At 31.5% G+C, this 27,970-nt stretch overlaps 2 protein-coding genes and 1 long non-coding RNA gene across 6 annotated transcripts; 2 read left to right on the top strand and 1 right to left on the bottom strand.

Annotated features, from left to right (window-relative positions):
- Positions 1-927: 927 nt before the first annotated feature.
- On the top strand, positions 928-6,942 carry LOC130891839 (arginase, hepatic). Its single transcript, XM_057796873.1, has 4 exons — positions 928-2,334; positions 2,666-2,851; positions 4,548-4,979; positions 5,447-6,942. The coding sequence occupies exons 1-4, from the start codon at positions 2,160-2,162 to the stop codon at positions 5,695-5,697; spliced, it is 1,044 nt and encodes a 347-aa protein (XP_057652856.1). The 5' UTR covers positions 928-2,159; the 3' UTR covers positions 5,698-6,942.
- Positions 6,943-8,020: 1,078 nt separating this feature from the next.
- LOC130891834 (fumarate hydratase, mitochondrial-like) lies at positions 8,021-24,509 on the bottom strand. 2 transcript variants are annotated; one of them, XM_057796867.1, is made up of 6 exons: positions 24,336-24,509; positions 22,411-22,536; positions 12,635-12,857; positions 10,395-10,710; positions 8,661-8,885; positions 8,021-8,608 (listed from the first exon to the last, which is right to left on the bottom strand). In XM_057796867.1, the coding sequence occupies exons 1-6, from the start codon at positions 24,468-24,470 to the stop codon at positions 8,104-8,106; spliced, it is 1,530 nt and encodes a 509-aa protein (XP_057652850.1). In that variant the 5' UTR covers positions 24,471-24,509; the 3' UTR covers positions 8,021-8,103. The 2 variants fall into 2 exon arrangements, with proteins under 2 accessions (XP_057652850.1, XP_057652851.1); XM_057796868.1 differs by lacking the exon at positions 24,336-24,509 and adding an exon at positions 22,716-22,953.
- On the top strand, positions 22,976-26,916 carry LOC130891844 (uncharacterized). Of its 3 annotated transcripts, XR_009058958.1 has the most exons (4): positions 22,976-23,055; positions 23,113-23,335; positions 24,171-24,406; positions 26,542-26,916. It is a non-coding gene; the product is annotated as an uncharacterized LOC130891844 (long non-coding RNA). The 3 variants fall into 3 exon arrangements; XR_009058956.1 differs by lacking the exon at positions 22,976-23,055 and having other exon boundaries at positions 23,064-23,335; XR_009058957.1 differs by lacking the exon at positions 22,976-23,055 and having other exon boundaries at positions 23,064-23,335; positions 24,161-24,406.
- Positions 26,917-27,970: the final 1,054 nt, after the last annotated feature.

Below are 27,970 nucleotides of genomic sequence, written 5' to 3'. Positions count from 1 at the left end.
ATATATTGAATGCTCTTTCTTGCAATAGGAGCATGTATATGTACTTGAGGTCAATGACCTTACTCTACTTTGTTTATTGAATTTATTTTCCTCATTACTAAATTTTGAATCTGATTTATTTAAACTGAGACTGTTCTTTGATTCTAACATATTAAGAAAATTGGAACGTTTTTGTAAAAATTGTAGGAATTTATCTAACTTTGGCAATTCTTCCTGATCTCTATTTTCCCTTTCCCATTCAAGGTTTGAGCTAGTATCTAATTTATTAGTAATCCAAAAAATTAGTAGAGGATCCCAATTAGTTATATTTTGCCCCAATTGTTCAATAGATCCCAAATGTTTGTGAATATCGTCAGCTAAATTTTGTAGTTTTTCAGCTGTCGGTTTTTGTATATTTTCTAATGAAAAAATAGCTCTAATATGTTCATATATTAATTTTTTAGTATTGTCAAATCTTTTTGAAATTGTGGCCCATGCCACTTCATAATTGTCGGCCGTATATTTGATTTTGGAAATGGACGCCGCTGCTGTTCCTCCTAGTGCACTTCGCAAGTAATAAAATTTTTGAATATTATCTAATTTTTTACTATCATGAATAAGGCATTTATATGTGTCCCTGAATTCTAACCAATCTTCAAAGTTTCCACTGAATTTAGGAAGTGATATATCCGGAAGCTTTATACCCTCGTTTTTACAACAAGCTTTGTCTGAAATCACGCTAAGATTTGTATCATTATCGTGATTATTGTAGCTTTGTAAAATGTTTTTAGCAACAGCGATTGCATCATAATATGAATTTTCAAATCTCTCTCGTTCGATTAATTGCTCATCTAAATTTATATCATCCTGTAACTCTATTTCTAATTGATATGATTTGAATTCGTCAAGATAATTTTCGGCATCACGTAACCTATCTTTTAATTTTGTAACTTCTGTTTGGCTTAAATTAGATATAGTTGCAAATTCATTTACCGCTTTTGTGAAAATAGTTAACTGAGCTTTAATTACACCTCTTTTCTTTATTAGTTTGCCAAGTTCTGCCATTTTATATTGTCAAATTGTTCAAGCACAAACAGAGAAGCTTTGAAATCGCAAATGGAAAGAAAAATTCGGAAATAAATAATTTGGAACAAACTCACTCTGATTTCGGTCGAACTGCCTGATTCTTGCAATTGAACTAGTCGGCCAGTTGAGTTGATGTTTGGTCGCCGTGATATTGTATCGACTACTTGTTTGGTCGATCACTTTGCACTCGTTGATAGTTGCTTGCAGCACGTGGTAAATTGTTTTTGGGTTATAGTTGTTAATAATATATTGTTTATTGCGAATTTTCACTGGTTTTGTTTATAATCCGCTCGTAAGGACCATGTTTTGTATTATAGTTATTATTAACACGTTCACATTAACATTTATTTGTAAGAAAATTTTTTACATTGCTTTAACAACAGAACTTATTATCTATCTCATTTCTTCCATTCGCTCAGTAGTCGGTTGGTCGGACAGCGTTGCCAGTTTTCATGAGTTTTGAATTAATTCTGGCGTGAACAGATATTAAAGGTAAACTTTTATAATTTTTTATTTTTAGCGTTACATGAAGTTTTAATTGATAATTATTAAATTTGTGAATTAATGACTATTAAAAATAAAAAAAGACTATTATCAAATATCGATAGCTACGTTGCAAAATCCTGTAAGTGCAAAAACTAAAAATGTTCAGGAGGCGAATAAAACTGCATATGTTTTATTTTATGTTCTATTTTTATTGCAAGCTTAAGACAAAGATGGAATGTTTTGAGTAAAATTTTTGGTCATTTTTGATCACCAATCAACCCTAAAAAATTATTTTGTGAGATTTTTACTCGATATACTATTGTTGGTATAACAACTATATTATATAAAAATATCTCCAACTATTTCTGAGTTGGTTTTCGGGCTAAAAAGCTCCTTTCGAAAACCGTTTTCAGGTATTTGAATTTAAAAAAAAACGAGACACTATCTTGAAAAGATATATTTATAATAAGAAAACGATATATTTGTTTTGATTCAAGGTTGCTCAAAGTCAAGAAGTGATAACCTATTGATCTGATATGCATATCTTTAGGTATCTGCCTTAAACTTTTAAATATTTTTATTTAATTGTTCAATTTTGTTTTAAAATAATGTTTAAGAAGATTACAACTGAATTTAATTATGTTAAGCGACAATTTTCATCAGTTAAAAGTAAAATTGGTATAATAGGAGTACCTTTTGGTAAAGGCGCCTCTAAAACAGGAGCCAATAATGGACCTGAAGCGATAAGGACTGGAGGTTTAATTGAACAACTTTCTGGATTTTGTAAGTAAAATACTATTTAAATAATAAAAATAATAATATCTATATTCATACTAAAAGTAGTTCATTTGTACCTTTTACGAATTCTTAATAAATTATGGAAGTGATCATGTACTTCCAAAGATTTTACATGTAGTCAATTTTGGATTTCTTTTCACTTTCATATTGGAAAATCTTAATTTCAATTTATTAAAATAATACCAATTCCTTTATACGAGGAGGAAACATAAACTTGTCAAAATATTTTGTGTAATATCATTAGAATAGTTCCCAATGTACAGATAATGTAATTATGCACACTTTGTATATTAATAAAATAAACTTATTTTTTTAGATGACAAATCCCTGATACACGATTATGGAAATATAGCATACAAGGTTCTCGAAAGGCATAAATCAATTCCAAATATGAAAGAATACAATGAAATGGTATCTTGTAATGAAGAAGTTTCTAGAAAAGTGGAAGAATTGCTACGAGATGGTCATATCTGCTTAACACTAGGAGGAGATCATTCAATCGGTATGAATAAGCATATCCTGTTTCGAATATTGTGTTTAATGAAAAACAAAAGTAAATGTGTGATCTTCGCCGTTAAAGGTAAAACCCACTGCCAACATGAAAACGTCGAATTAAGGATGGCTTATTCAACAGAAACAAGATACTGCGACCCAAATGATTTCTTTTTACTTTAGATTAATTTTAAAAATAGTGATTTTGGCTGAACTTTTCCACTAAAGCCTAAAATTTACTGATGAAAAACCAAAGTAAATATGTGATCTCCATCGTTAAAGGTAAAACCCACTGCCAACATGCAAACGTTGGATTGTGGATGGCTTGTTTAACACAAACGAGCCACTGTGACTCAAAGGAAATAATTCTTCTTCTTTTCTATTGGCTTTTTGTCTAACGACATACAGCCGAGATCTGTGTTTGCTTGTAAACAGTTTGTTTGAAGATTGCACAGTGAGGTACGTCTGAAGACAAAGGGTAGCAGATATAGACTCTTCACGTCCTGTGGTGTATCCAGGACATTACACAGAGGGTTGCACCAGGAGAGTAGCATAAAGAAAGAACTTTTTTTCTGAAAGTGGAAAATTCAGCTTTAGAAAGTAGCTCCTATGAAAGTAAAAATATTCTCTACCATTCTACAACTATTATAAGCTATGCCATGCATTACAAAATTGGATATAAACGCCTACTGTTTACTCAGAGTATTAAGCTATTTCGTATCAGTTACTTGAGCTAAAAGCTCCACTGACTTCGACCCTGGAACCAGAAGCAACGAATAAATATTAATGAGGACTTGATGATTTTCCTTAGCATTCATTTTATATAGATGTTGTGGAGTGCCACAATGTGTTAATCTCATTCTATTGATAAGTTTACTCATAATAATTTCGTTTCTCAGCTGTATTTCTTTATGATTATGTATGTGTAGTACAGGGTGTAACAAACACTACAACCCAAGTGATCTATTGCTGTGGCACTAGGGGATGTTCAGTGATTACCGAACTCTTTTTAAAAAGTTCAGTATATGGCTATAGCTGCCAGAGATGATTAGCTTCTATTTTATATGCTCTGGAGTTCTCATGCTTCGAGAGAATGTGGATGGAGATTTTTTCTTTTATGTAGCAGAATCTCCACATTGCATTATCTGCTAAACCTAACGTCTCCATTAGACAGCAATGCCCCTACAAAATTGTTCTTACTCAGATTAGTACATTAATTGGGTTATATAAAGTAATCTATTTTCCATGTTAAGGTAGATAAGGTTAAATGGGTATTCAAATTAGTAGAATACAAAAGTTTACATTTTAATTTTCTCGTGAATAATTGATATTTTGGATTTGAAATTGAATGTGGAGTTAGCATCAAAGTAAAAATTACTGCGTATGGTTAGCTGTGTACTTATCTGCTATATTGTGGCCAATTCACATGTTAGGAATCGTTTCAAAAAGTTTCTCATTTAACAAAAGTTTTATCTGTGGCAGGAGCCAGTAGTCACTTGGTACAAAATCTGGTAAATAAGGTGGATATGGATAGATGTCTTTTTCTAAATATATGGGAGATTTTTCTTAACTGAGTTATCGAATAAACAACTATCTGTTTGACAAACTGGTTTGTCTTCTTTTTAACACAATCTCTTCTGTTTTAAATTTCATTTTAAAAGCCAAATGAATTTCGCAAATGTTGATTTTTTATTTATGATTTGCAGCGGTAGGTACAGTAGATGGACACGTCAAAGCCAAAAAAGATATTTGCATTTTATGGATAGACGCGCATGCAGATTTAAATACAAACAAAACATCAGACAGTGGAAACATTCACGGCATGCCTTTGGCTATTCTAGCGTCAGAATTATCCGACTACTGGCCTTACTTACCAGGTATGGATTGGCAGAAACCAGTAATATCTCTTAGAAATTTAGCTTATATAGGATTAAGATCGGTCGATCCATATGAGAGAATGGTCATAGATAAACTTGGTATCACTGCTTTTGGTATGGCCGACGTCGAAGAGCACGGAATACATTCTGTGGTTGAAATGGCTTTGAGAGCCATTGATCCCGATAAAACTAGATCAATACATGTTAGTTTTGATATCGATTCACTGGATACTTTGGAAGCGCCTAGTACTGGAACCTCCGGTAAGTTGTGATATTATTAACTTCAACCAAAATTTCCGGAACCTTCGATAATATTCATCATCAAGCCTTTTTTGATGTGGATTACTCCTCTATTTTTGTTTTCTCCAGTTCTTTCGACCTGCCTCTTCTTCTTGGTTACAACGGGGTCCATTGCATTATCCTTTTGATCATTTAAGTTATTTTTCTTCTCATTACCTATTGGATCTATTATAGTTCTCATTATCTTTCTCTCGGTTCCTTTAAGTTCTTCTTCTTCCCTTTTGTTGATTACTGTTGTTCCCATCGCATAATTGATAATATTAATGATGAAAATTATCCACTGTAACTCACTATTACAATATCTTTATTTTCAAGTCACTGGGCTACCATAGAATGTTAAATTAACCTCTATATTATAATTTTATTAGCTTCTGTTCTTAGTTCTCATTGATTTAAAATATTATTGAATGCTATCTTTTCACTTACAGTTCGCGGGGGTTTAACATTAAGAGAAGGAATTCACCTTATGGAAATGGTATATGATACAGGTAGATTAAGTGCAATGGATCTAGTAGAAGTTAATCCAGATCTAGGAAGTGAGCAAGATGTTAAAAAAACTGTAGATGCAGCAATTCAATTAATATCAGCTGCATTTGGAAATAACCGGCGAGGGATGAAACTTAAAAATGCTACATTGCCTTTACAAACATTCCCTCCAACACGACCTCCAATAATGTGAGCAACCATGATGTAATGACTTTTCGAGGGAAATACAACTGCAAATGTAAATACTAGCTATCTGTACTTGGCGCAATAATCAATCCATTCAAAAAATTGATCAAGTTTGTCCATTAGAACTAGATACATGTGGAGTACTTTGAGTAATTACTAACTCTGTTTTCAATATGGCGTTTCTTTACAATTTATTCCTTTATTTATTACAATAGTTCAATTTTTGTAAAAAGATGCAACACTATCATTCTACAACAGCTTTACAAATTTAACACCAAATATAATAAAAACGAACTAGAAACAAAGTGAAAACCGTAGGCTTGAAAAGTGTTTCCTCCATGAGCCCAGATAAGAGCCGTAATTCATCTTATTATGCTAAAGTTTTGAGTGTAAGCCTGGTTATAGCATCCCAAACATGTTGAATTGAGTTTTTGGCTAGACTTTGAGCAGGCAAATTTAGTACTGGATTTCTTTCGTACAATTTTCGCCATAGGTTGTCGAGCATTATACAATATATGGCTGCCAAACTTCTCATATGCACCTATCGGCTGTCATAACCAAGTCAAAATTTACGCTTCCCCATCCCATTACTGAACTGAACTAACTTATTGTAAAAAATAGTTTTGGAAGAAATGTCAATTTTTATGTTGTTAGTTGCAGAATAGGAAAAAGGCAACGCAACTTCTTATTGTTTTCTACTTAGACTTACTTCACGTTCCCTTTTAATTTTCACAAAAGTAACTTTTATGTTTTGTTTTTTCCTTTTTTTTTTATTGTGTAGACTCAGTTGAAATTTTAGGAACCGCCACTACACAAATATTCACATTTGCACTACCTGTGTATGTATGTATATATCAAGCATTACAAAGCACATGCTTTCCTCAATGGTAGATTTTTTTCAACCACTATAATTTCATCTTGTAAATGTACTAAATAAATCAAACTATTTTACTGATCTTTGGAGATCATCTCAAATTCCAATAACCCTGTGACCTACCATCCTGAACTAAAATAATAGTTCTCAGATATTGAAATTTTAAAATCACCAGTTGGTTAGAAACATCAAAAATTTATAATAATTTTATACCTATTTATGCAAACTAGTTAAATTTGAGCAGTATTATATCTTGAGTGAACCCGAATGTAAATTTTCAAATCTCTCAATTAGGCTAAAATCTTCCACTTGAGAGAATATTGGATTTTTTGGTTTTATGCACCTTTTTTTGTTAGGAGTATATCAAAAAGATAAAAATGATAGAATTAGAAAAGAATAATCCAAAAATGTACCATTTTTCAACCCTTGTATCTATCTGAAATTTGCTTAAAATTCAAAACGTGTTAGATTATTTTTATGCTGAATTTATTAAACCATTTTCCATGTATGACTATTATACCAGTGACTATATATAAAACTAGTAATTGTTATTAGTACAAAACTGTAAATTGTATTATTAATAAAAATTATTTTAGTTGATGAATTCTTGATTCACATGAACCAAACTCAAATTCTAAGTCACTTTTGTAGTTGGGGACATTCGATTTTATCGATAACTTTCTATCTTTTATCTGACCTTTTAACCCTTCCTATTTTATCCCCTCTGCAAACAGGCGCAAATCGAAGAAATCGTGGTCAAAATTATATTTGCTCATTTTTATGATGAATTTGTTGAAAATATAACTTTGATCTAATGCCCACTGTTTGTCACCTGATTAGTGACATGTATCTGCACACATAGCAGACTTAATTGTGACGGCATCTGACTGACTCAAAAGTAAACAATAGTTCATTTTGCTTTATAACAGCTTGAGGTAATCAGAATTTGCAACAATTTTGAGCTTTCCAGACTTTTTTCTAAATAAACAATGATTGTATTAGAACATATTTATTTCCTCATTCTAACAAAGTGACAGGAGCTATTCTACATCCCCTTTTTAAGTTCAACTATAAAAAATAAATTACCTCAGTGTCACACCAAACAATTCAATTTAAACTTCATTTACAAATATCCATCTTTGGAATATTGCTCTAATATTTGGAGCTCGGCTTCCAAGCATGCCCTGAAGAGGTTCGACTCAATACAGAAGAGAACAATTCGACTTATAGACGATTCAGAGTTGATTAGAAACTTGGGCAGCTTAAAGTATGGAAGAAAGTTGCTGACCTGACTCTATTTTACCGATACTACCAGGGCAAATTACTGGATATCAACTGAAACATACCCAGTAGCTTCAATGATATTTAATGGATGTTTTCAAAGAGTTTTTTTCTGTAAAATGCTTCTCACAAACAAATATTGTAATCTCCCATTTAAAAAAAAAAATTCAACACATTCATGTTCATAAATAAATATTATTATAATTCAATTGAAAAGAACAAAATTTTTAAATATAACACCATCCATTATCTATTACATTATTTAGGTCCAATCATTTCAGACGGTTTCACCCATTCGTCAAACTGTTGTTCTGTAAGTATTCCCAATTTCACAGCGGTTTTCTTCAAAGTTGAATTCTCTTTGTGAGCCGTCTTGGCAATCAGAGCGGCTTTATCATATCCAATATGGGGATTCAATGCCGTAACCAACATCAAACTTTCGTTCAATAATTTATCTATTCTTTCAGTATTTGCTTTAATTCCATCGACGCAATTCTTGGTGAAGCATTTGGTACTATCACCTAATAGTCTTATCGATCTAAGTACGTTGGATACAATCATAGGCTTGAAAACGTTAAGTTCAAAGTGACCGTTAGCACCACCGATGGTAACAGCAACGTGGTTACCCATTACTTGAGCCGCAACCATAGTGATAGCTTCACACTGAGTAGGATTGACTTTTCCCGGCATAATAGAACTACCTGGTTCATTTTCGGGAAGAGAGAGTTCTCCTAAACCACAACGGGGACCAGATGCTAAAAATCTACAAGGAAAATAATCAGTTTACTTGTTCGTTTGATATTCTTAATTTTCACCTAATATCATTGGCGATTTTCATTAGAGATACAGCTATGACATTCAAAGCTCCAGATACCTCGACCATTGCATCACGAGCTGCTAGCGCTTCAAATTTATTTGGTGCGGAAGTGAAAGGTAAACCAGTCAATTCCGAGATTTTCGCGGCACATTTTTCAGCAAAACCTTTTCTTGTATTCAAACCAGTACCGACAGCAGTACCTCCCAAAGCCAGCATTCTTACCCTGCCAAAAAAATTATAATGAATTCTGGTACTACAATATGTTGATACTGAAAGACAAAACTAGTAGTTTTAAAAAAGACAAATGAAATTTTGAAATCAGTACAACAGTTGGATAACAGACCGATGAGACAATGTTCTTTGGTATGATAAATCAAAGTATAAAATGTGAATCCAAGAGATATGTGTTTATACGAGGGTGCATCAAAAGGCCTGATTTTCCAATGAAATATACGGTTTAGAATAAACAAATCTATTTTTAATTCAATTTGTCTTTGGACATTTTTTTATCGTTTCTCCTATTTTTTTTATTCCTTTCATAATATAGAATTTGTCGAATTAATCAAAATACGTTCTTTTTGTAAGATGATCTCATCACTAGAGTTATATCTCTTCCAGCTGAGCTATTTCTTCAGGTTTGCAACCAAGACATAATTAATTAAGTACAAATTTGAAGAAACGAGCAGATCAGAGAACAGTCTTAGTAGAAACCATGGATTTTTGTTACTGAAACTGCATATTTCTGCACTCTGGCATTATTCTACTGCAAGAGAATTTCTTGGCCAATTGTGGTCTTTTTTTTCAAATCTTCGTTAACTTGAACTGATGCGATGGTATAATGTTCGTCATTGATAGTTTTATTCTTTTGAATGTAATCAATGCAGTTGTGAAAGTCAAGTCAAGCTGATAAATCCACCTTATCTCTTTTTGGTGTCAATTTACAGCGAGGAAGTAACTATTTTGACTACTACTTGATATCTGGTGCATTAGCATTCATGTTTCTTCCACGGTTAAGAAATAACCTCCTACATATTGCAATTAATCCTGTGACGTTGTAACATGATTATATTTGTGGTTGATGGTTGACCTAGCAATCATCTTGCGGAAAGTTCATACTCAAAAGTAATTATTCAATATTGGAACCATTGAGTCGAGTAAGATTTCTATTGGTTTCGCCCTTTTAATCTACGTTCTACCAACGCCATATTGTGAATTATTTTGGGTGTACAGACTTCAATTGGGCATCTTCCGTGTTTGGATGAAATTGAGTAAACAACTTTTTATCATTGAGATTGATGATGTATGTATCAAGCTTAGCCTTATCTGTCTATACAAACTAAATAACGCAGCTTGTTCAAATTTCCGTAGGAATTAAATGCCTTTTGAGAGGAGCACTGTTGTTACGGTCTCATTAACCCACCATCGTATGAAGAGATTTCAGAAGTATGTACAATAATCTACCATCATATGTGATGATATAATTCATAGTTTAATACCCCCTGAACTTGGTCATTGATTCTGGAACTATCTGAAAGGATAATGATCCTTTGTTATAATTATTCTGGAGCATTTTACACTGAACTTGATAAAAAGGGGGTGAATTTTATAAAATGACCAAAAGAACTTATATGAAGTATTAATTAAAAAACATTTAGAAATGGAAGGAAAAGGTGGAAACTTTTATGGAAATAAAATTTTAAATGTTTTTATCTTGAAAAGTGGAAATACTGACCTTGGTAATGTAGCATTAATTCTATCAATTGCGAAAGCCATCTGTTGTGTGTAACCACTAAATTCTTGACCCAAAGTTAAAGGTACGGCATCTTGTGTATGTGTCCTACCTATTTTTATTATATCTTTAAATTCTTTGGATTTTTTGTCCAGTCCTTCGTGTAAAGCTTTTAATCCCGGTAACAAAGTGTGTTCAATTTCAACGGCAACGGCAATGTGCATAGCTGTAGGGAAAGTGTCGTTGCTGCTCTGACTCTTATTTACGTGGTCATTTGGATGGACAGGATCTTTTGAACCAAGTTTACCTCCCAATATTTCTAAAACAAAAAGCTGTTATAAAATTTGTATTATTAACTCTCCCTAAAGAGTAAATATCAATTTTTAATTTAATATATAATGTGTACTATGTGGTGGAAGTCAACTGAATGATGAATTGGTAGGGGAAGACCAATTCAGTGACCAGCTGAATCTCTAGATTTAACTCAAGTTGATTTTTTCTATGAGGAGATTTGAATAATGAAGTATATCTAAAATACCTGCCACTACAAGAAGTACATGAAAATTAGAATTAGGTATATGTAATACATTTAAGAGCATCCAGGAATTGGCCACAATCAAAAATTTGTAATCAATGAAATTTCTGTTTGTCTATATTTATTTTTATTTTTATTATTAAACATTTTTGGGGATAGAGTCCTCAGTGATGTCTATTTAGACAGATGTCTACTGTATTGAAATACCTCAGCAAATGTGATTTCTACATAATGGGGCTATAATACATCAGTATCCATAAAGCCAATCAGTTGATAAATTTTCAGAACGATGGATTAGTAGGGGAGGACAAATTCTATATTGTCTATATTTATATATATTTATTTTAGACACATGGTGACATTCTGGGCAAATGGTGGTTTAAATTGACACAAATTTCATTTTTATTACTACTTATTAAACAAAATAAAGTCATTCAGTTGATAAATTTTCAGAACGATGGATTGGTAGTGAAGGATCAATTCAGGAGTCAGCTGAATCTCTAGATTTGACTAGTTGATTTTTTCTATGAGGGTATTTCAATAATGAAGTATATCTAAAATACCTGTCACTACAAGAAGTACCCGAAAATTAGAATTAGGTATTTAGAATACATTGAAGAGTATCCAGGAATTGGCCACAATCAAAATTTTGTAATCAAAGAAATTTCTTGTTTGTCTATTATTATTATTTATTGTTTGTCTATGTTTATTATTTCTTATGAAACAACATATTCTTCATGGGGTTTTATTATTGTTATTATGCGACTAGAACATTTTTAGGGAAAGAGGCAACAGTGATGTCATTTTAGACTTTCTGGAGAATCAGATAGCTCTACTGTATTGAAATATCTCAGTAAATGTGATTTCTACATAAAGGGGCACTAATACATCAGACAAATTCAGTGGCCAGCTGTATTTCTAGATCTAGTTCAAGTTGACTTTTTTCTATCTCACTCACTATAATAACGTATGAAAATTAGAGTTAAATATTTGGAATTAAAAACTTTTTTTACATTCATTTTAAGAGCAACTAGGAATTGGCCACAATCAAAAATTTGTAATTAAAGAACTTTCTCGTTTGTTCATATTTATTTTATACACATGGTGTCTTCTGTGCAAAGGTTCATGAAAATAAGAATTAAGTATTTGGAATTGAAAACTTTTTTGATATTTATTTCAAGAACAGCCAGGAATTGGATACAACCAAAAATTTGTAATCAAAGCAATTTCTGTTTGTTTATATTTATTTTTTATATGGGAAGACATTCTGGACAAATGGTGATTGTTTATATTACTTATTATACAAAAAAGTCTTTGTTGGGTAGTATTACTGAAGTTTATATTAATAGACCAAAATTTTTGAGGAGACAGTCCACAGTGGTGTCTATTTAGACTTTCTGAAGAATCAGTGGCATGTACTTATTGAATTACCTCAGCAAATGTAGTTTCTACATAATGGGGCTCCAATACATCAGAGTCTTCAAATTCACAGACTTACGATCAATTTATAGAATGATGCATTGGTAAGGGAGGATCAATTCAGTGGCCAGCGGGGGGTGGGATACTTGAAAAATGAATTCAGCAAAATTTGTATGAAATGGTTTTCTTATAGGTTTTACTTATAATTGGAATTTTCAGTTATTTCATCTTTTATTTTATTTGCAATTATTATGAAACAATAAAGACAAAAAAATCTAAACTGACTTACCTATAGCCCGGTTACTTATAACTTCATTAGTATTCATGTTAGTCTGGGTACCAGATCCAGTTTGCCAGATAACGAGAGGAAAATGATCACAATATAATTTTCCCGAGATAACATCATCTGCAGCTTTCACAATGGCATCGGCTACTTTGGGATCTAGGCCATAGTCCTTGTTCACTATTGCTGCTGCCTTTTTCAAAATACCCATAGCTGTTATGACGGGATACTGCAGGAAATTAATTACCATTAACAAAATATGAGAAAATCTAGTAGTTTAGACTACTTTAACAGCTTAAAATAATATAATTTTACCATTGTGGAAATCTCATACCGCTTGTTTTTTAAATGTACATTTTGTTGAAATTAAATTGCAAAAAAACAAATTCTACAAACAGAGAAACTTGTGACTGGACTGTATAATTTATTTTATATTATCAAATGAAGAGTACGGATTGTGAAGTTCTTTTAAATTTGATCGTGCCGTACTTGACAAGGCTTAGTGTTAACAAGCTAACAGTCTACATCATATCGAAGCGCCTAACACCTCCCAAATATATTCTATGAGGATTAGATCGGGCTTGAATGGTGGTCTATTCGTGGTTGGATCCCGTGTTACTGTAGTAAGTTGAAGATTACCATACTGTGTATTTGCGTTATTTACAGGTCTATATCATGAACCAAGGGTATGGCTAGATCCTCCAAATGCACCTTTAAGTGTTAAAACTTTCCTAAAGATATTACAAAATCTACTTTAAGGATCTTGGTATATCAAAATGAGACAACGCAAAGAGGATAGGACTTAAAAACAGTTCAATTTGTTTCCAATGTATTTTCCATTTCCCATAAATGACTTCTTTTTCATTTAATCGTCTTATTTATGGCACTAGTGCAAGAGAAAAGGATTAGTTTTGGTTTGTAACATATTTTTGGGACATTATCTTGCTTCATGTCAAGCGGTCTTTAAGGATATTATTTTAATTGAACCATGATACGAAATATAATTAATGTAATTAAAAACTAGTACAATACTAGCGATTAATTATATAGAATAATGAGTTTGTAAATTAAAACCGTTTAACTTGTTTTTCCATATTTCATTAATTTGATATTACATTAGTTTTACATGTCTAATTGTAAATACAACATAAATCATTGCGATAACAATGAACAATAATTAATTAAGGATTATTTTAATGCTGTAACAATATTATCTGGTGAATTATTAAAGGAAACGAATTTAAAAATTTGAAATCAAAATTTTATAATTATACAGAACAGAGGCGCCAAAAATATTATTGGGGGTAATTAATCTCTATACAAAATTGCATCTTTGGGGAGTTATATAGAAGTATGGAACAAAATTTCAAAAAAAAAATAATTCTTTTCAACCCTCAACTTAAAGGTATTAAATTTGGTAAATTATATGAGACTATTAAGCGATATAAACATTCTGGGGCGTTAATTGGGGATGACCTAACCTCTCACTTGATTTAAAAAATTTTATTTTCCTACCACGGATAATTCAATTCTAAAACTTATTTCATTCTTGCAATGTTGTTTTTTTTGACAGATAAAACACTTTTAAGGTTAGATAACCCCTAATTAACTTTACTTAATGCCCTTAACAGTCTCATACTGTGTACCAAATTTGGTATTTTTAAGTTAAAGGGTTGCAAATAAAATGCTTTGTGAAATCGTCATAGTGGTTTATTAAGTAATCTAAAATATTGTAGTGGGCGTTTCGTCACTCCATTTTAAAACGAAAAGTTCCTATAAACTTGTGTGATAAGTCTTGTCGTTAATGAGATACAGGGAGCTGAATTGCTTGTAATAAATGTGCTCTGACTGTATGTATCTTCGGGCTAACCAATGATGGTGAACCATATTCTTTGTATCAAAACATAAAAACTACTTTGTGAAAAGACTATTTATTATTCACGAACATAATTAATTAAACTTAGTTTCAATAATCCGACTACTGTACTCGATGAATGCCGCTTTAAATACCAAAATCCCATTGTAAACAAAAGCTATTAATAATAATATTTATGGTCCTTAGAGCCACATCAATACAAAAAAGAAGGGTAAGTAATTTGATACTTTAATGAAACTTCAAGTGTCTAAGGGACACTTTGTATCACTTAACTACACGATTAACTGATGTTGTATCTCTGTCTGGGATACATTCGTGCAATGTTGCCTAATTTTGAATAGGAAATTATTATGTCAGAAGTAATACGAAACAACATGCTTATTCCAAGTGAAATTTGAAAGGATATTTTCAAATACTTTCGTCAAACCTAAAAACTAACGCAAAAACGAATAAGAAATTTATATCATACGAATTTTTTGATACGTTTACTAATATACATATTCGTTTAAAGTTGACTGGAACTTTTGTTAAATCAAAGAATATTATTGAACGACCCACAATTAGAAAACCAGATCCTTCAAATTATTGACCAACATCCAGAAACGAGTACCAGACAAATTGCTGATGAAGTAAATGTTAGTAACAGAACTGTTTAGAATTTTATAAAAGATATCGGATTATGTAACTACCCGCTTTTTGGGATGAAGCCAACTTTCCAAGACATGCCATTATGAATTATTATGAGTACATATGGGCCGATGTGAATCCACAACAATTGTAGCACGGTTTTAACACTCCTTTTCGGTCAATGTTTAGCTTGCATCATCGAAGATTATTTAACAGGACTTCTTTTTTCTTGACCAGTCAGACATACGAAGTCTGGCTATCAAATAACGAGACTGGTTACGGGATTTATTATGAAAATTATTCTACATTCGAATACTCCCCTTCAATATACTCCCATCCCCTCGCCACATAACTTTCCATACGTTTTTACATTGATCAAAGCAGTGCTGGAAGTCTTCTTTGGTGAGGGCCTTTAGGATCCTGCCGTTTTTTGCTTTACCATTTCCATCGACTCAAAGCGAGTTCCTTTCAAAGCAGATATTATCATCGGAAACAAAAAAAGTCGCACGGCGCCAAATCTGGTGAGTACGGCGGATGTTGGAGCACTGGAGTGCGCTTACTGGCCAAATGCGTTACAGGCAGGTTTGTGGGGGTATCTAAAATCATTCATTCACACAGTCCCGATCTTCGTATTATACGAGATTGTAATGTTATTCGTAACAATCTTGGTATCTTCGAACGTATTAGGCAATCCATTTAGACGCCGAGCGGATGTTTTCATTTAGGTTGAAGATGCACATTTTGAACTCTGAAATTTAGTATTCGCCACTATGTATCTAATTAACTACAAGATTTATCATGTTTATAAGAACTTTCCGTCTTAAATGGAGTGATGAAACGTCCTATATAATATTTTAGATTATTTAGGAAGCAGCTACTCCAATATACGCTTCTGCTCTGTATCGGTTCTCATGCAGTTCAATGTTGATATGTGCATAGTACTTTCCAAAATAAAAGAAAATTACGAAAAATTTAAAAAGTTTCCACTATAATTTGCCTCCACCGCTAATTTTTGTACGAAATTTACTTCTAATCTCGAATATACAAGGTCTGATTCCTTTGTTTTACCCCCGACTCATTTACAATGGAAAATTATCGAGAAAAAACAATTGGAAACTTCCTTCGTAATTTTGGAACTAAATTGGCCTAACAAGCAACTGTAACTTTGACTCCATTTAGCATGTAATCTACTTGGGTCTCTAAGCTTTACAAGAAAATTTCCTTCGTCTATAGTGCTTTAGAAGACGTCTGCAAATGTCTTATTCTACAGATTCCTCTAATATTAATTTGCATTGAAGTTAATTCTTTTAAATGCAAGTATTTAATTACCGTACGTTGCTCAGCACGATTCATTTTGTTATTGTGATCTGATTATCTCGAATTTAAGTTTCTATTGTTCTATTTCTAGCGTTTCTCTATACATACATAATCGGTTACAATGTAAGGTAATGATAAATTATTGTTTCAATTTATAAATAGATGGAATTTTAAGAACCACCTGGTAAGTACTTTACTCAGTTTGATATTTTATAAAACTATTTAACAAACATTCGTCGCACAGAAGCTGAATAAAAACAAGAAAGCTGCACCTACGAGGATGGTCTAAGAAGTACCTGGGCTGACCTAGAGATGACGGTAGTTTCTCGAAAAATGTTGTTTTATGAAGACAATGCACCATCTCACACATCCGTTATTGTAATGGCCAAAATTAATGAATTAAAGTTTTGATTTGCTACTTCATGCACACTATTCTCCAGATTTAGCCCCCTCGAATTATTTTCTATTCTCAGACTTTAAAAAACTGCTCGGTGCTCGAATATTCTCCAACAATGAAGAGACTAGGGTATCGAAAAGTGCTAAAAGGAGATTACGTTGAAAAATTTATTTTTTTTCCAAAGTTTTTGTGTATTATTTATTGGGCCAGGTACTTCTGGCACAATCCTTCAGGAACCATCCTCGCAAATAGTCCAACTCCGAGTGAAAATACATTTTCAAATATTTACAATAGTGTGAAAGTCTTTTAAAATTTTTATTATTAGATAATTACAATAAACACATTGATATATTGAAGGTAAGGTTACTGAAATTGAATGTTGAGTGTTGAAGGTTATTTCATTTGATTTAAAACGCATAATTTCATGAAAATTGATTTAGAAAATCTGGAACATGGATTAAAAGTAGTATTTCAACTAAGTAGGAAAATTTTTCATAGTGTATTGATATAAAAAAACTGTTGTAGACGATAGAAAATATCAACAACACATTTTTTTATGGTTATTCATAACAAAAACCTTGATTTTATATTTATCTTATTCATCTGTAAACCAGTTTATTGCGTTATTACTTTTCGGTGTAGAATATTTGCGTTAAGTTGAATAGTATAACGAAAATACGATATATTTAAAAGGAATGTAAAGAAAATTAATTATAGGAAAGTTATATTTAAAAAAATCTCTGCAAAGTCTAAAACTCAATACGCACCATCAGATATTATTTTAGTTTATACGAGGTACATAAAAAATATGAGTTTTGATCAAGGGTAAAATACTATAATTATTTAAAAAACTTGTCAACACATCACTCATAAGTCGTGTTACTAACTAAGAAAAAGATATTTTTTGCCAAAAATCGATATTTTATCAATCAATATAATCTGCTTCAAGAGCGAAACAATCATTCCAACGCTTCTCTAACTTCTCGATGCCGTGCTTGTAAAAGGATTTGTGTTTTGCCTCAATATAGGCTTGAGTTTCAGTAATTGATTCTTCATTTGAGCTGAATTTCTTACGGGCAAGTATTTTTTTGAGATCAGCGAACAGCCAGTAGTCACTGTGGGCGAGATCTGGACTATACGGTGGATGAGGAAGCAATTCGAAGTGTAATTCGTTCAATTTAACCATCATTGCCACCGACTTGGAAATCGGTGCATTGTATTGGTGAAACACTGTTTTTTTTTTCGACATATGAGGTCGTTTTTCTATGATTTTCGCATTCAAATGATCCAAAAACTCTATGTAGTAGTCTCTATTGATTGTCTCTCCCTTTTGGAGATAGTCGATGAACAATATTTCATGTCCATCCCAAAATACTGATACCGTAACCTTTCCAACTGACTGTTGAGCCTTTGGACACTTCGGACGTGGTTCACCGGCTGCAAGTCCACTCAGATGATGATCGTTTTGATTCCGGAGTGAAGTGATGGAACCATATTTCATCCATTATCACATATCGATGCAAAAAATCTGATTTATTACGTGTAAACATGACCAAACCCTAGTGTGAATCATCAACACGTTGTTGTTTTTGATCGACTATGAGTAATCGCGGCACCCACTTTGAAAAAAGCTTCTTGTGGTCAAATAATTGTAAAGACACTGCCTTCTGATATCCTTACGGTCTTAGCTATCCCACACGAGATCAATTTACGATTAGATATAACCAACTTGTGGACTTTGTGATGTTTTCTGGAGTAACAACCTCAATTGGACGACGTTCATCATCATCATCATCAGTGTCTATACGACCACGTTTAAATCCAGCAAGTCAATGACAAATGGGTCTTTTCTATGGGGCAGAATCCGGATAACACTTTTGAAGCCATTAAATCCATTGTTTTGAAAACAACAAAAGTAGTTTCCCTTAAATGCCTGTCACTTCTTCCTCCTAATCGAAATGTCATTACATTTTACTCATAGTCTTTTGAAAGTTGGTACTTCTTAAGGTCATATGGATTTGACAATGGCAGCGCCATCTATGTTTCAGTCAAACGACTTATTGAGTGATGTAATAGTTACAAAATTAAACTAGAAAGATCACAGGGAAAAATATATTTATATATAAAAATATATTAATATTGAGAATAATTTGAAGATACTTTCAACGACATTCTCCATTTATTTGCAATATTTTCTTTAGTCAAAATTCTGGGCTTAAGCGTTTTGAGAAAATTGGTATTTCGTTATAAAAAAGCAAGCAGGTGACTGAACAATTAACAACTCTCATATTCAGCGTAGACTTTAATCCATGGGTAGTGATATTGATAATTATCATGAGCCTTATAACATAAATATATGCTAGAGAAGTTTTACTAAAGGATATAGAATAGGAACCAGAGCAAAGAAAAAAATTAAAGGTAAATAATCTAAAGAAATATAAAAATTTATAATGAAAACAGGAATTGGATATCATTATAAACATGTTTATATCATGGTATTGTTACGAACAAGTTCAAGATATAGGTTGTGATTCCGGTCCTGTCCGATTATAATGGAATTCTAAAATTTGGCAAATTCATGGCATGTTTGAAATATTTTTATAAATAGCTGAATTCGTTTAAGGTGTGTTTTTATCATAGCAGGCGGTTCATTTACATCGTTTCGTTTACATAAATAACAAGGTCTTGTTATTTATTTTTTCACTTTTCAGAATTCTAAAAATGGCATTTCGGCTATATAGATTGAGCATGTTTAGTTTATAAATAGTCATAGTGAATGGAACGAAATAGAATAGTAATGGAAGAATTTAAATAAATTATATAAGTTAAGCCTAATGTAAGTGTTTAAATAAATTAAGGGAGTAAAAGAGAGTGTTTATAAATTTACTCCACCGATGTTAATAGAGACTTAGGCTAGACTTAGCAGATAATGGGGCTGATCAACTGTAAACACGGGGTTTTCCAGTATCACAACAAGAAAGGGGGAGACAATAAATTCTTTGGGTCGCAGTGTATACTAAACCCCAAATTCATACATACATACAGTAGTGTAAATAAATAAGGAAAACATTACAAGATGGAAAAGACAAGTGAAAATTCACATTCTTAATCAATATTTGTCCAGAATCTGTTATGAATGTATCTTTCATAATGGGAATTATTTAGTTTTAAATTTGTGCATTTTATAATTATACAATTATGAATAATACTGTATATTTCAACACATATCGATGAATTATTACAGATATTAATTATATCAATATGTTCGAAATATATTACTAAAAATATTCAGATTAACGTAATGTTGGTTTTGAAATTGTGGTCCTTGGGTCAACTGATAACGATTTAAAAACGTTCACTTCAATATTCCAAATGTATTGTTTCTCTTGGAGTATCTTGTCAATATTCTATTATTGTCTTATACGATACAGAATTTTTGGTTCTGATTATTGCATTGACCCCTGTGAATAAAACTGTATTTTTTGAAATTACGTAGACAAGGCCAAGATAGTACTCTGTACTCAATACTCGTCAAAATGTTTTATAATTATCCTTTCTGTAAAAAATACATCTTATTTTTATACTGTGATACGACATCTTGTTTATTAAATCATAGCAAAAAATATATATTTAAACACTTTGGAAAAATCACAATAATGAACTGGAAGAAAAAGTTTTTATATAGAGGCTGCTCATAAAAACCTAATTGTTCAAAATGGAATAAAATGTCTGCTGCATCTATACAAGGTAGCAAAGGCAGTAAAATGTATTAATGAATTGTGATTAATTATGTTTTTAAAGGTAGTTGTCAAACCAAAACCTGTTAATCTTGCTATTCCCCCAACATCAGATGCTGCTCAGCATCAATTTTTAGAGTTTACTGTCAAAATGCAGCTTTGATTATAAAAAAAAAGAATCACCTGACAGTTGAGATCGGAAAAAAGAAAAAGAAGTTTAGCATGTTTTGTTTTAGCACAAATAACGCAAGAAGTTGCTCCAACGAAAATTTTGCATTTGCAGTTACAGAAAAGCTGAATTATCATGTTCAAATGCCAGGGCCGGATTAAGATTTATAAGGCCCGGGGCTAAAATAATGACGGGGCCCCCTTAAGGAATTCGAAAACCCGGAAAAATTCACAAAATAATATCAATACATTAGATTTGTGGTATCAACACATCAAAAAATACAGAATGATTTCCAAATGATGGGGCCCTCTTGGACCTGGGGCCCGGGGCTATAGCCCCCCCAAGCCCCTAGCTTAATCCGGCCCTGTCAAATGCATGTGGATATTGTGAAACTAGAAACTAACAATTTTCCAAATTTAGAAATGTCTGAGGATTGAAAAAATGATTATGTAGAAAATGAGGCGGAAAACGAGATTTTTCAATCTGAAGAAGATGAGGCTTGAAAAATAATGAAATCCATTTGTTATTATTTTCAACATATTTAAGTTGTACTGATTTTGAAATAAAACTTTTTATGCTTTTTTATTACACTGAATAAAGTAAATTGAGGTCATATATGTTAGTAATCTGATAAAAAAATATATCCTGAGATTCTTTTCTCAATTATACACATACAGGGTGTTTCTAAATTCATACAACAAAATTCAGGTGATTACTCGTATGAAATCAAAATGGATCTTTCCACAAACAAAATTTCCTCAGCTCACCCCTTTCCGAGATATCACCCTTACAAGGTGGTACTAAATTTTTTTTCTAAAATTTCATTTAAGCTAGAAACTTATAATCTGTAATTTTCATGCCCTCGCAAAGGACTAAGATGGTGATTTCCAGCATTTATTATGAGTTGTATTACATGTTACATCTTTACTGTTTTACACTCAATTTATTAAAAAATATTTTAATTATGGTGTTTATTTTATTTCTCTGCAGCTATTGATTTTTGGAAAAAAAATAAGAATACAAAATATTATTAAATAAAACATGGATTTTCAGTTATAATATCATTTCATAAAATTTAAACTTGAAGAAAAGGTTTTGATACGAAATAAAGTAAGGGTGGCTAATTTCAGAATTTCAAGTTTCTAGCTTTAGAACAAAATTGAAAACTCAATTTTAGTCACCACATTTTAAGGGTGATATTTCGGAAAGCAGTGGGCTTAGGAAATTTTGTTATAGGAAAAGCCCATATTAATTTCATACAAGCAATCATCTCCAGAATTTTGTCTCATAAATTTAGAAACTCCCTATATATTCTTATAGTTTCTAAAAACAGAATTATCCAAATATTAATGTTACCTACAAAATAATATATGTATAACTTTGGTAGTGTTGAACAATTTATTGTTTATTATAATTTTTTTGTATAGGTCTGATTTTTTTTTATTTTATCAGTTAATATTGAGGAAAAACTGGTAAAAAAAGAAACAAATTAAAAAATGAATGTGCTGACATACATTGTAAGTATCCAGATTCAACAGTTTAACAAAAAAAATATAAATAAAATAATAATACTTAAAAAATGAATGAATTTCCACAAAAAACTGGCACTTTATTGTGTTGTTGAAAAATAATATGGGAATCTTTCAGCAATGTACTTACAGGCATTCGTTCAAATTCACCTCCAATAGGAAAATTAATCGTAGATCTAACAGTCTGTGCTCCATAATATTTATCTGAAGGTACTTTCAATTCTCCAAATGTATCCTTCTCAATTCTGAAGTCAGCCTGCAAAGAATTAGATTGAGACATTTACAATTTTACAATTACATTAACATAATATGATGTTAATACAATTTTGAAGTTTTGAAAGCATATCGAAGTTAAAACAAGTTTAAACAAAATTTTAATTCAAAAATCATAGTGTACTTAATCAAACAAATCATTACTGATGACATAACACCTACCATAGTTGCTATTCGAGGAGAGAAAGATTCTTTACAAAATTTTAATACTGTTCTACCTCCGGCTCCCAAGCGGACACTAGGATTATAAAGTCTTGAAAATACCATGGTTTTGTTTTGATTTAACTCTTTTAAATCTTACTTCTCCCCTGACCTCTCCCAAAGAGCGCAGATTGTTAGAAAATAGCAGACAGAATTTGACAATTACTGTCAAAATACTGTCAGTTCAAAAACGGTACTCGCAACATAAAGAAATTTATTTTCCTTAATATACTAGGCAAAACAAAATACAGAACAAAGTTTATATACTCTCTACAGAATTTGATATTTCATCATTTCGCATGTAAACAGACAATTCTAACCTATCATTTTTATTGAAACTTAAAAATTATAATTGTAGTCATATATAAGAGATTTGTAGTAATGGATGATCTTCTGTATAATGAGGTGCTGGAAGACTTAGAAGAAATTTTTGCAGAACCCCATTGAGGTGTTTTAAGAGATCCTCTAATACAACTCAGTGATTACAAATTTAAAAAAATATTTCGGCTACCCAAAGAAAGTTTCAGATATGTTTTGACACAATAAGAAAATATTTGGACGAACCTCTTCAAATTATAGTAGTAAGAACTGTTTTACTTTTTATTTGGTTTTGATTTATATAAACTTAATACAAATATATAGCTCAGCGTCAGATTAAGTAGTGGCGCCTTAGGCTAAAATCGACTCGGGGCCCACTTAAGGAAATCAAAATCAGTTCGAACTCTTAAAGATAATATATTAGTTTCAAATTAAATATAAATTATAAGTAAAAATAAATTTAAATCTTATTCCATAATTTATATAAAATTTTTATTTAATAAACTTCTTTCTCGATTTAGTTGTGGAAAAATTTTCAATTATCTCACCAAAATTCGTATTCTGTAACGACTCATTTTCAATATACACCCTTGTTGATGACGACAATCGCTCATCTAACATTGTAAAGTGATGTAAATTTTTTATTCTCTTTAAAACTGAGAACAACCTTTCTGTTTCACAATTTGATATAGGTATCGTCACTAGCAATCGGTAAACTATATATACATTTGGAAAAGTTTCGATCATATCTGATTCCACACTCCAATTGATAAATTATTTTTATTATCAATCAATTCGAGTTGAAGTTTGTTAGGAGAAATGAATTGCTGTAATTCACAAAATAATTCAAGTTGTACATCATTTGAATATATTTCAGAGATTTCACTTCTAATTAATCATTTACATTTTGATTGCATGGAAAACACTTTTTGTCACAGTATTATAAGTGTTATAAACTGATATTGAAGATTCATGATTCCATATATTAGATTAGTAAAGTAATTTCAAGCATCAGAACAGACTAGTTACAAACCTGACGTTGATACATTTTATTAAATTAGCCAATTGGCTTATTCAGATTATCAAAGTTTTTTTTAGCTTCAGTAACAAACTTCCATTGAAAAATGAAAAAAATCTGTCACTATATGGTTGGTCATTAAGCCACACACTTTTTACTTAAAAGTAAAGTGCTGGTTGCAAAAAATCTAAGGAATCTAAATCTATGAAATTTATCGTTTTACTAACCCAAAATAACGTACTTACCATAGAAGCAATTTGGGGCCTAACTACAAATTTCGATTTAGTCAAAGTATTTAAATTTCTGGCAATAAAAGGTGAGGCTTTTACCATAACCAGTGCTCGAGACATTGTCTTGGTTATATTCCATTTGGGAAACATATTTGAATGGAATTTATAAAAAAAAATATTATATGTAAAACTCTGTCAAAATGACAAACATGTCAGCCACAGAGAGCTTTGTGATTATTTTAAAAGTAAAATCAAAATGGGAACATTGAATCTGTGGCTCAACCCTTAAATTTGTCTTAAGCTTATAGTACAACTCAAATTTTGAAACTAAATCTGTGTAATTACAAGTATCCATATCTCAACTTAATGAATTTAAAATACTAAGTGCTTTAAGACCAATATAATGAAGAAATATTGCGACTTTTCTCATCATCTCCTTCTTCAAGACCACTTGCCCTCATAAATATTTTGAAATCCTGTAACCATTTGGCCCAGTTGTTGCCCATAAATTTCCTTCTAGAGACAAAAGTGATATATGATTGCCATTGAACTTTTGAAGAGATTTTTGCCCAGTGGTGACTCCAACTTCAGTTTCATCGTTACCGGACATTTTTTTTTATTTTTTTACACTCGTGATCTCGTGTATTTTCACAAAGTTTTCTGTAGGTTTTTAACAATCTGACACCATGTTATTCCACGACAGCACATCATAACATAGCAAACTTGTTGCCTTTCAATAACGATCAGTCCCCATTTTCAGAAAAATAATCACGACTCACTTGAACGAATTGTCCATAATGGCTGAAGTTTTAGTTTCTTCCTTTACTGAATAGAATATTTGAAATTGTTCAACAACATCGAATACATTCTTTGAAAAGTAATTGCACCTCCTATCACTATTTTTCTAAATATTTGGCAAAAAAGTATAATTAAGACTATTTTATTCGATAGCTTCAATAAAAACGGTTTGCACATTGTCTACAACCAAAAAAAATATTTCTAATTTATAATTTTTTTATTATCTGTGTTCTTTAAATCCATACAGAAACACTAAATATTCCACGTAAGTCTCCTTGATAGCAACTCAACATCCATTACCCATCCACTATTTTTAGTTTCTATATATTTTTTCATTATTAGTTTCATTTAATTTTTTTGTTGCCACATCTCTCATTATTCGTTCTTGTGCCTGATAAAACAAAAAAATGTCGTCTATGCACCAAAATACCTGACCAAAAAGAATCATTAGAATACTTGATTGTTTTTTTATATTCATTATCCTAATAAAAAATTGGACTTAATAAAATCCAAAATCTGACAAAACAATTGAAAAAAAAAGAGATAAAATTTTCAATTCATCTAAATGAGAAAAAATATGGAATTAATCATAAAAACAAAAATATCTAAATATATACGTACCGTGTAGCCAAACAACTCAAATTTTAACATTGGTCAAACGCACCATTGAATATCAAGTGTCTACAACATTCTATAATTCAATTGAAATAAAATAAAAATTTCTGTATTACGTTTTAATACTTTCAGCGGTTGGTTTCAATATCTCTTAATGTTGTGATAGTTCATATCAAGTAATATACAGGGTGAGACAAATATAATTAACGTTTTAAAACGATCAACTTAATTTGAAAATTAAGTAAACTTATATTTCCCAAAATTGAAACAAAAAATAAAAAAATAAATCATGTTATCTGCTCCACGGAATCCCCACCTACTTGGCGATAAGTAGGACAGGATATCTCGAATGTTGCAGCAAGATTTGGTGCAAATCAGCGGTTCCCAAACCGCGCACCGAATTTTGCGACTGTACGTTTTTGTCGTTTTAATCATTTGCGTCCTTCCGCGCTGGCACAGCGAGGAGACTACTAATCAGAGTTGCCAATATACTTTGGCAATTTTAGCCACTTATCCAGAAAAAATTACTCACAATTGGCAAACTTACTACTTTATTTCAGATACTCCGCCATTGGAAGCTAGTATTGAAAATTGCGAGTGGCAAAATGCGACTAAAACAATCTCTTTCAAAATTCAAATTTACATTATGTTTTTCAATTTATATTTAATTTGATTAATATTTATATTGTAAATATAGATTTACAAAGAGATTGGTTTTTACTAAAACCTAAATATTACCCACAGTTACTTACCGTTTTATCTGGACTTGTCACTGAAATAAAAATTTCTGTCCCAATCCCTTTTTTAGTTTTGGAATGGTATTGAGAACGAATTTCCAGAAGAAGGCTTTGCATGCTGTTATTCCGTTTGCCAGTTCTTACCTTTGCGAGTGTGGTTTTTCTGCTGTTACAGTGATGAAATCCAAGTATAGAGCAAAGTTTAACATCGAAAAATAAATTCGAGTGACTATCAAAATTTACTCCCAGATACATTGAGCAAGACAAACAAGCACATTCCTCCCATTGAAACAAAAACTTATGGACTTTGTTAATTTCTGTATAATTTTTTGCAAGTTGGCACTTCATTTATGTTCAGTTATATTTTAGAATTTTTTGAAAAAAAAGTGTTTTCCTAATGTTTGTTTCAAGTAGATTTTTTGGAAGTAAATCATGTATTATTACAACTCTTGTATATTGTTAAATGTTATTTCTTGACCTCTGTAAAAACAAGGTAAGCCTGCTAAACTTTTTCAGCAACTGAATAATCTGTGAGAAAAGTTTAAAATCCAGAATTGTGTTTTGTTATAAAAATAGTAACAATCTTATTTGATATTTGACAATTAACTATTAGAGAAATTAAAAATATAATTTATTGCAATGCAAAATAGGTAAATTATTCAAGGTGCGCCGGCAAGCTATATTTGTAGTGAAAAGGAGCCGAGGGTTAAAAAAGTTTGGGATCTTCCGGTGTAAATAAGTCGATTGCCTACCAAAAAGTAAGAACAATGATATTATCCTGGAAGGATAAAAGAGTCGTGACGTTGTTAAGCACCAGTGATAGTGTTGGATACATCACAAAAACATTTTTAAGGGGTGATGAGCAACAACATGTTGAAAAACCTATTGATTTCTTAGAAAATCCCTAAAATGGTGGAGGAAAATATTTTTTAGGGCATAGAGATGTCCTGTATAAATTCATAAATTTAATATAAATGCATAAAAAAGAACAAAAATAAAAAATCCATGTCCCATTTGAAGTTTGTCAAGAACTTAGTCGATCAATTCGTAGGGGAATTCCGGGAAATTCGATTAAGACCATCCACCTCACATCAAGAAGCTAGGCTTGACAAGACTCCACATCTTGCGTAATAGCAAAAAATGTATTGCGTAGTTTGTTCCAACAGGCAAGAACAAGGACAGAGACAAGAAACTGTGAACATTTGCGATACTTGTCCCGAAAAACCTCGATTGCTTTGAAAAATACCATACTTTGAGAAATTTTAAGCCTTAAGTCGTTTTAGCCTTAAATACTTAAATATAAGCCACAATATGCTTTATTATAATATATGTAACAATTTGTTTGTTTGTTTAATTATAACGACCACATTTTTCTTAAACATTAATCCATGTACTTTTTTCTAATATAGCTCTTGAGTTACTGATTCCTACTATAGCTTATTAGGCTAGAGTGCAAGGGAAAACGACCCTCCTTTATGGATGAAATTTTATTTCATAGAA

Source organism: Diorhabda carinulata, chromosome 3 (genome assembly GCF_026250575.1).
Source record: "Diorhabda carinulata isolate Delta chromosome 3, icDioCari1.1, whole genome shotgun sequence".
Lineage (NCBI taxonomy): Eukaryota > Metazoa > Arthropoda > Insecta > Coleoptera > Chrysomelidae > Diorhabda > Diorhabda carinulata.
The sequence above is the reverse complement of the archived record's forward strand: the minus strand, read 5'-3'. Positions and strand labels throughout refer to the sequence as shown.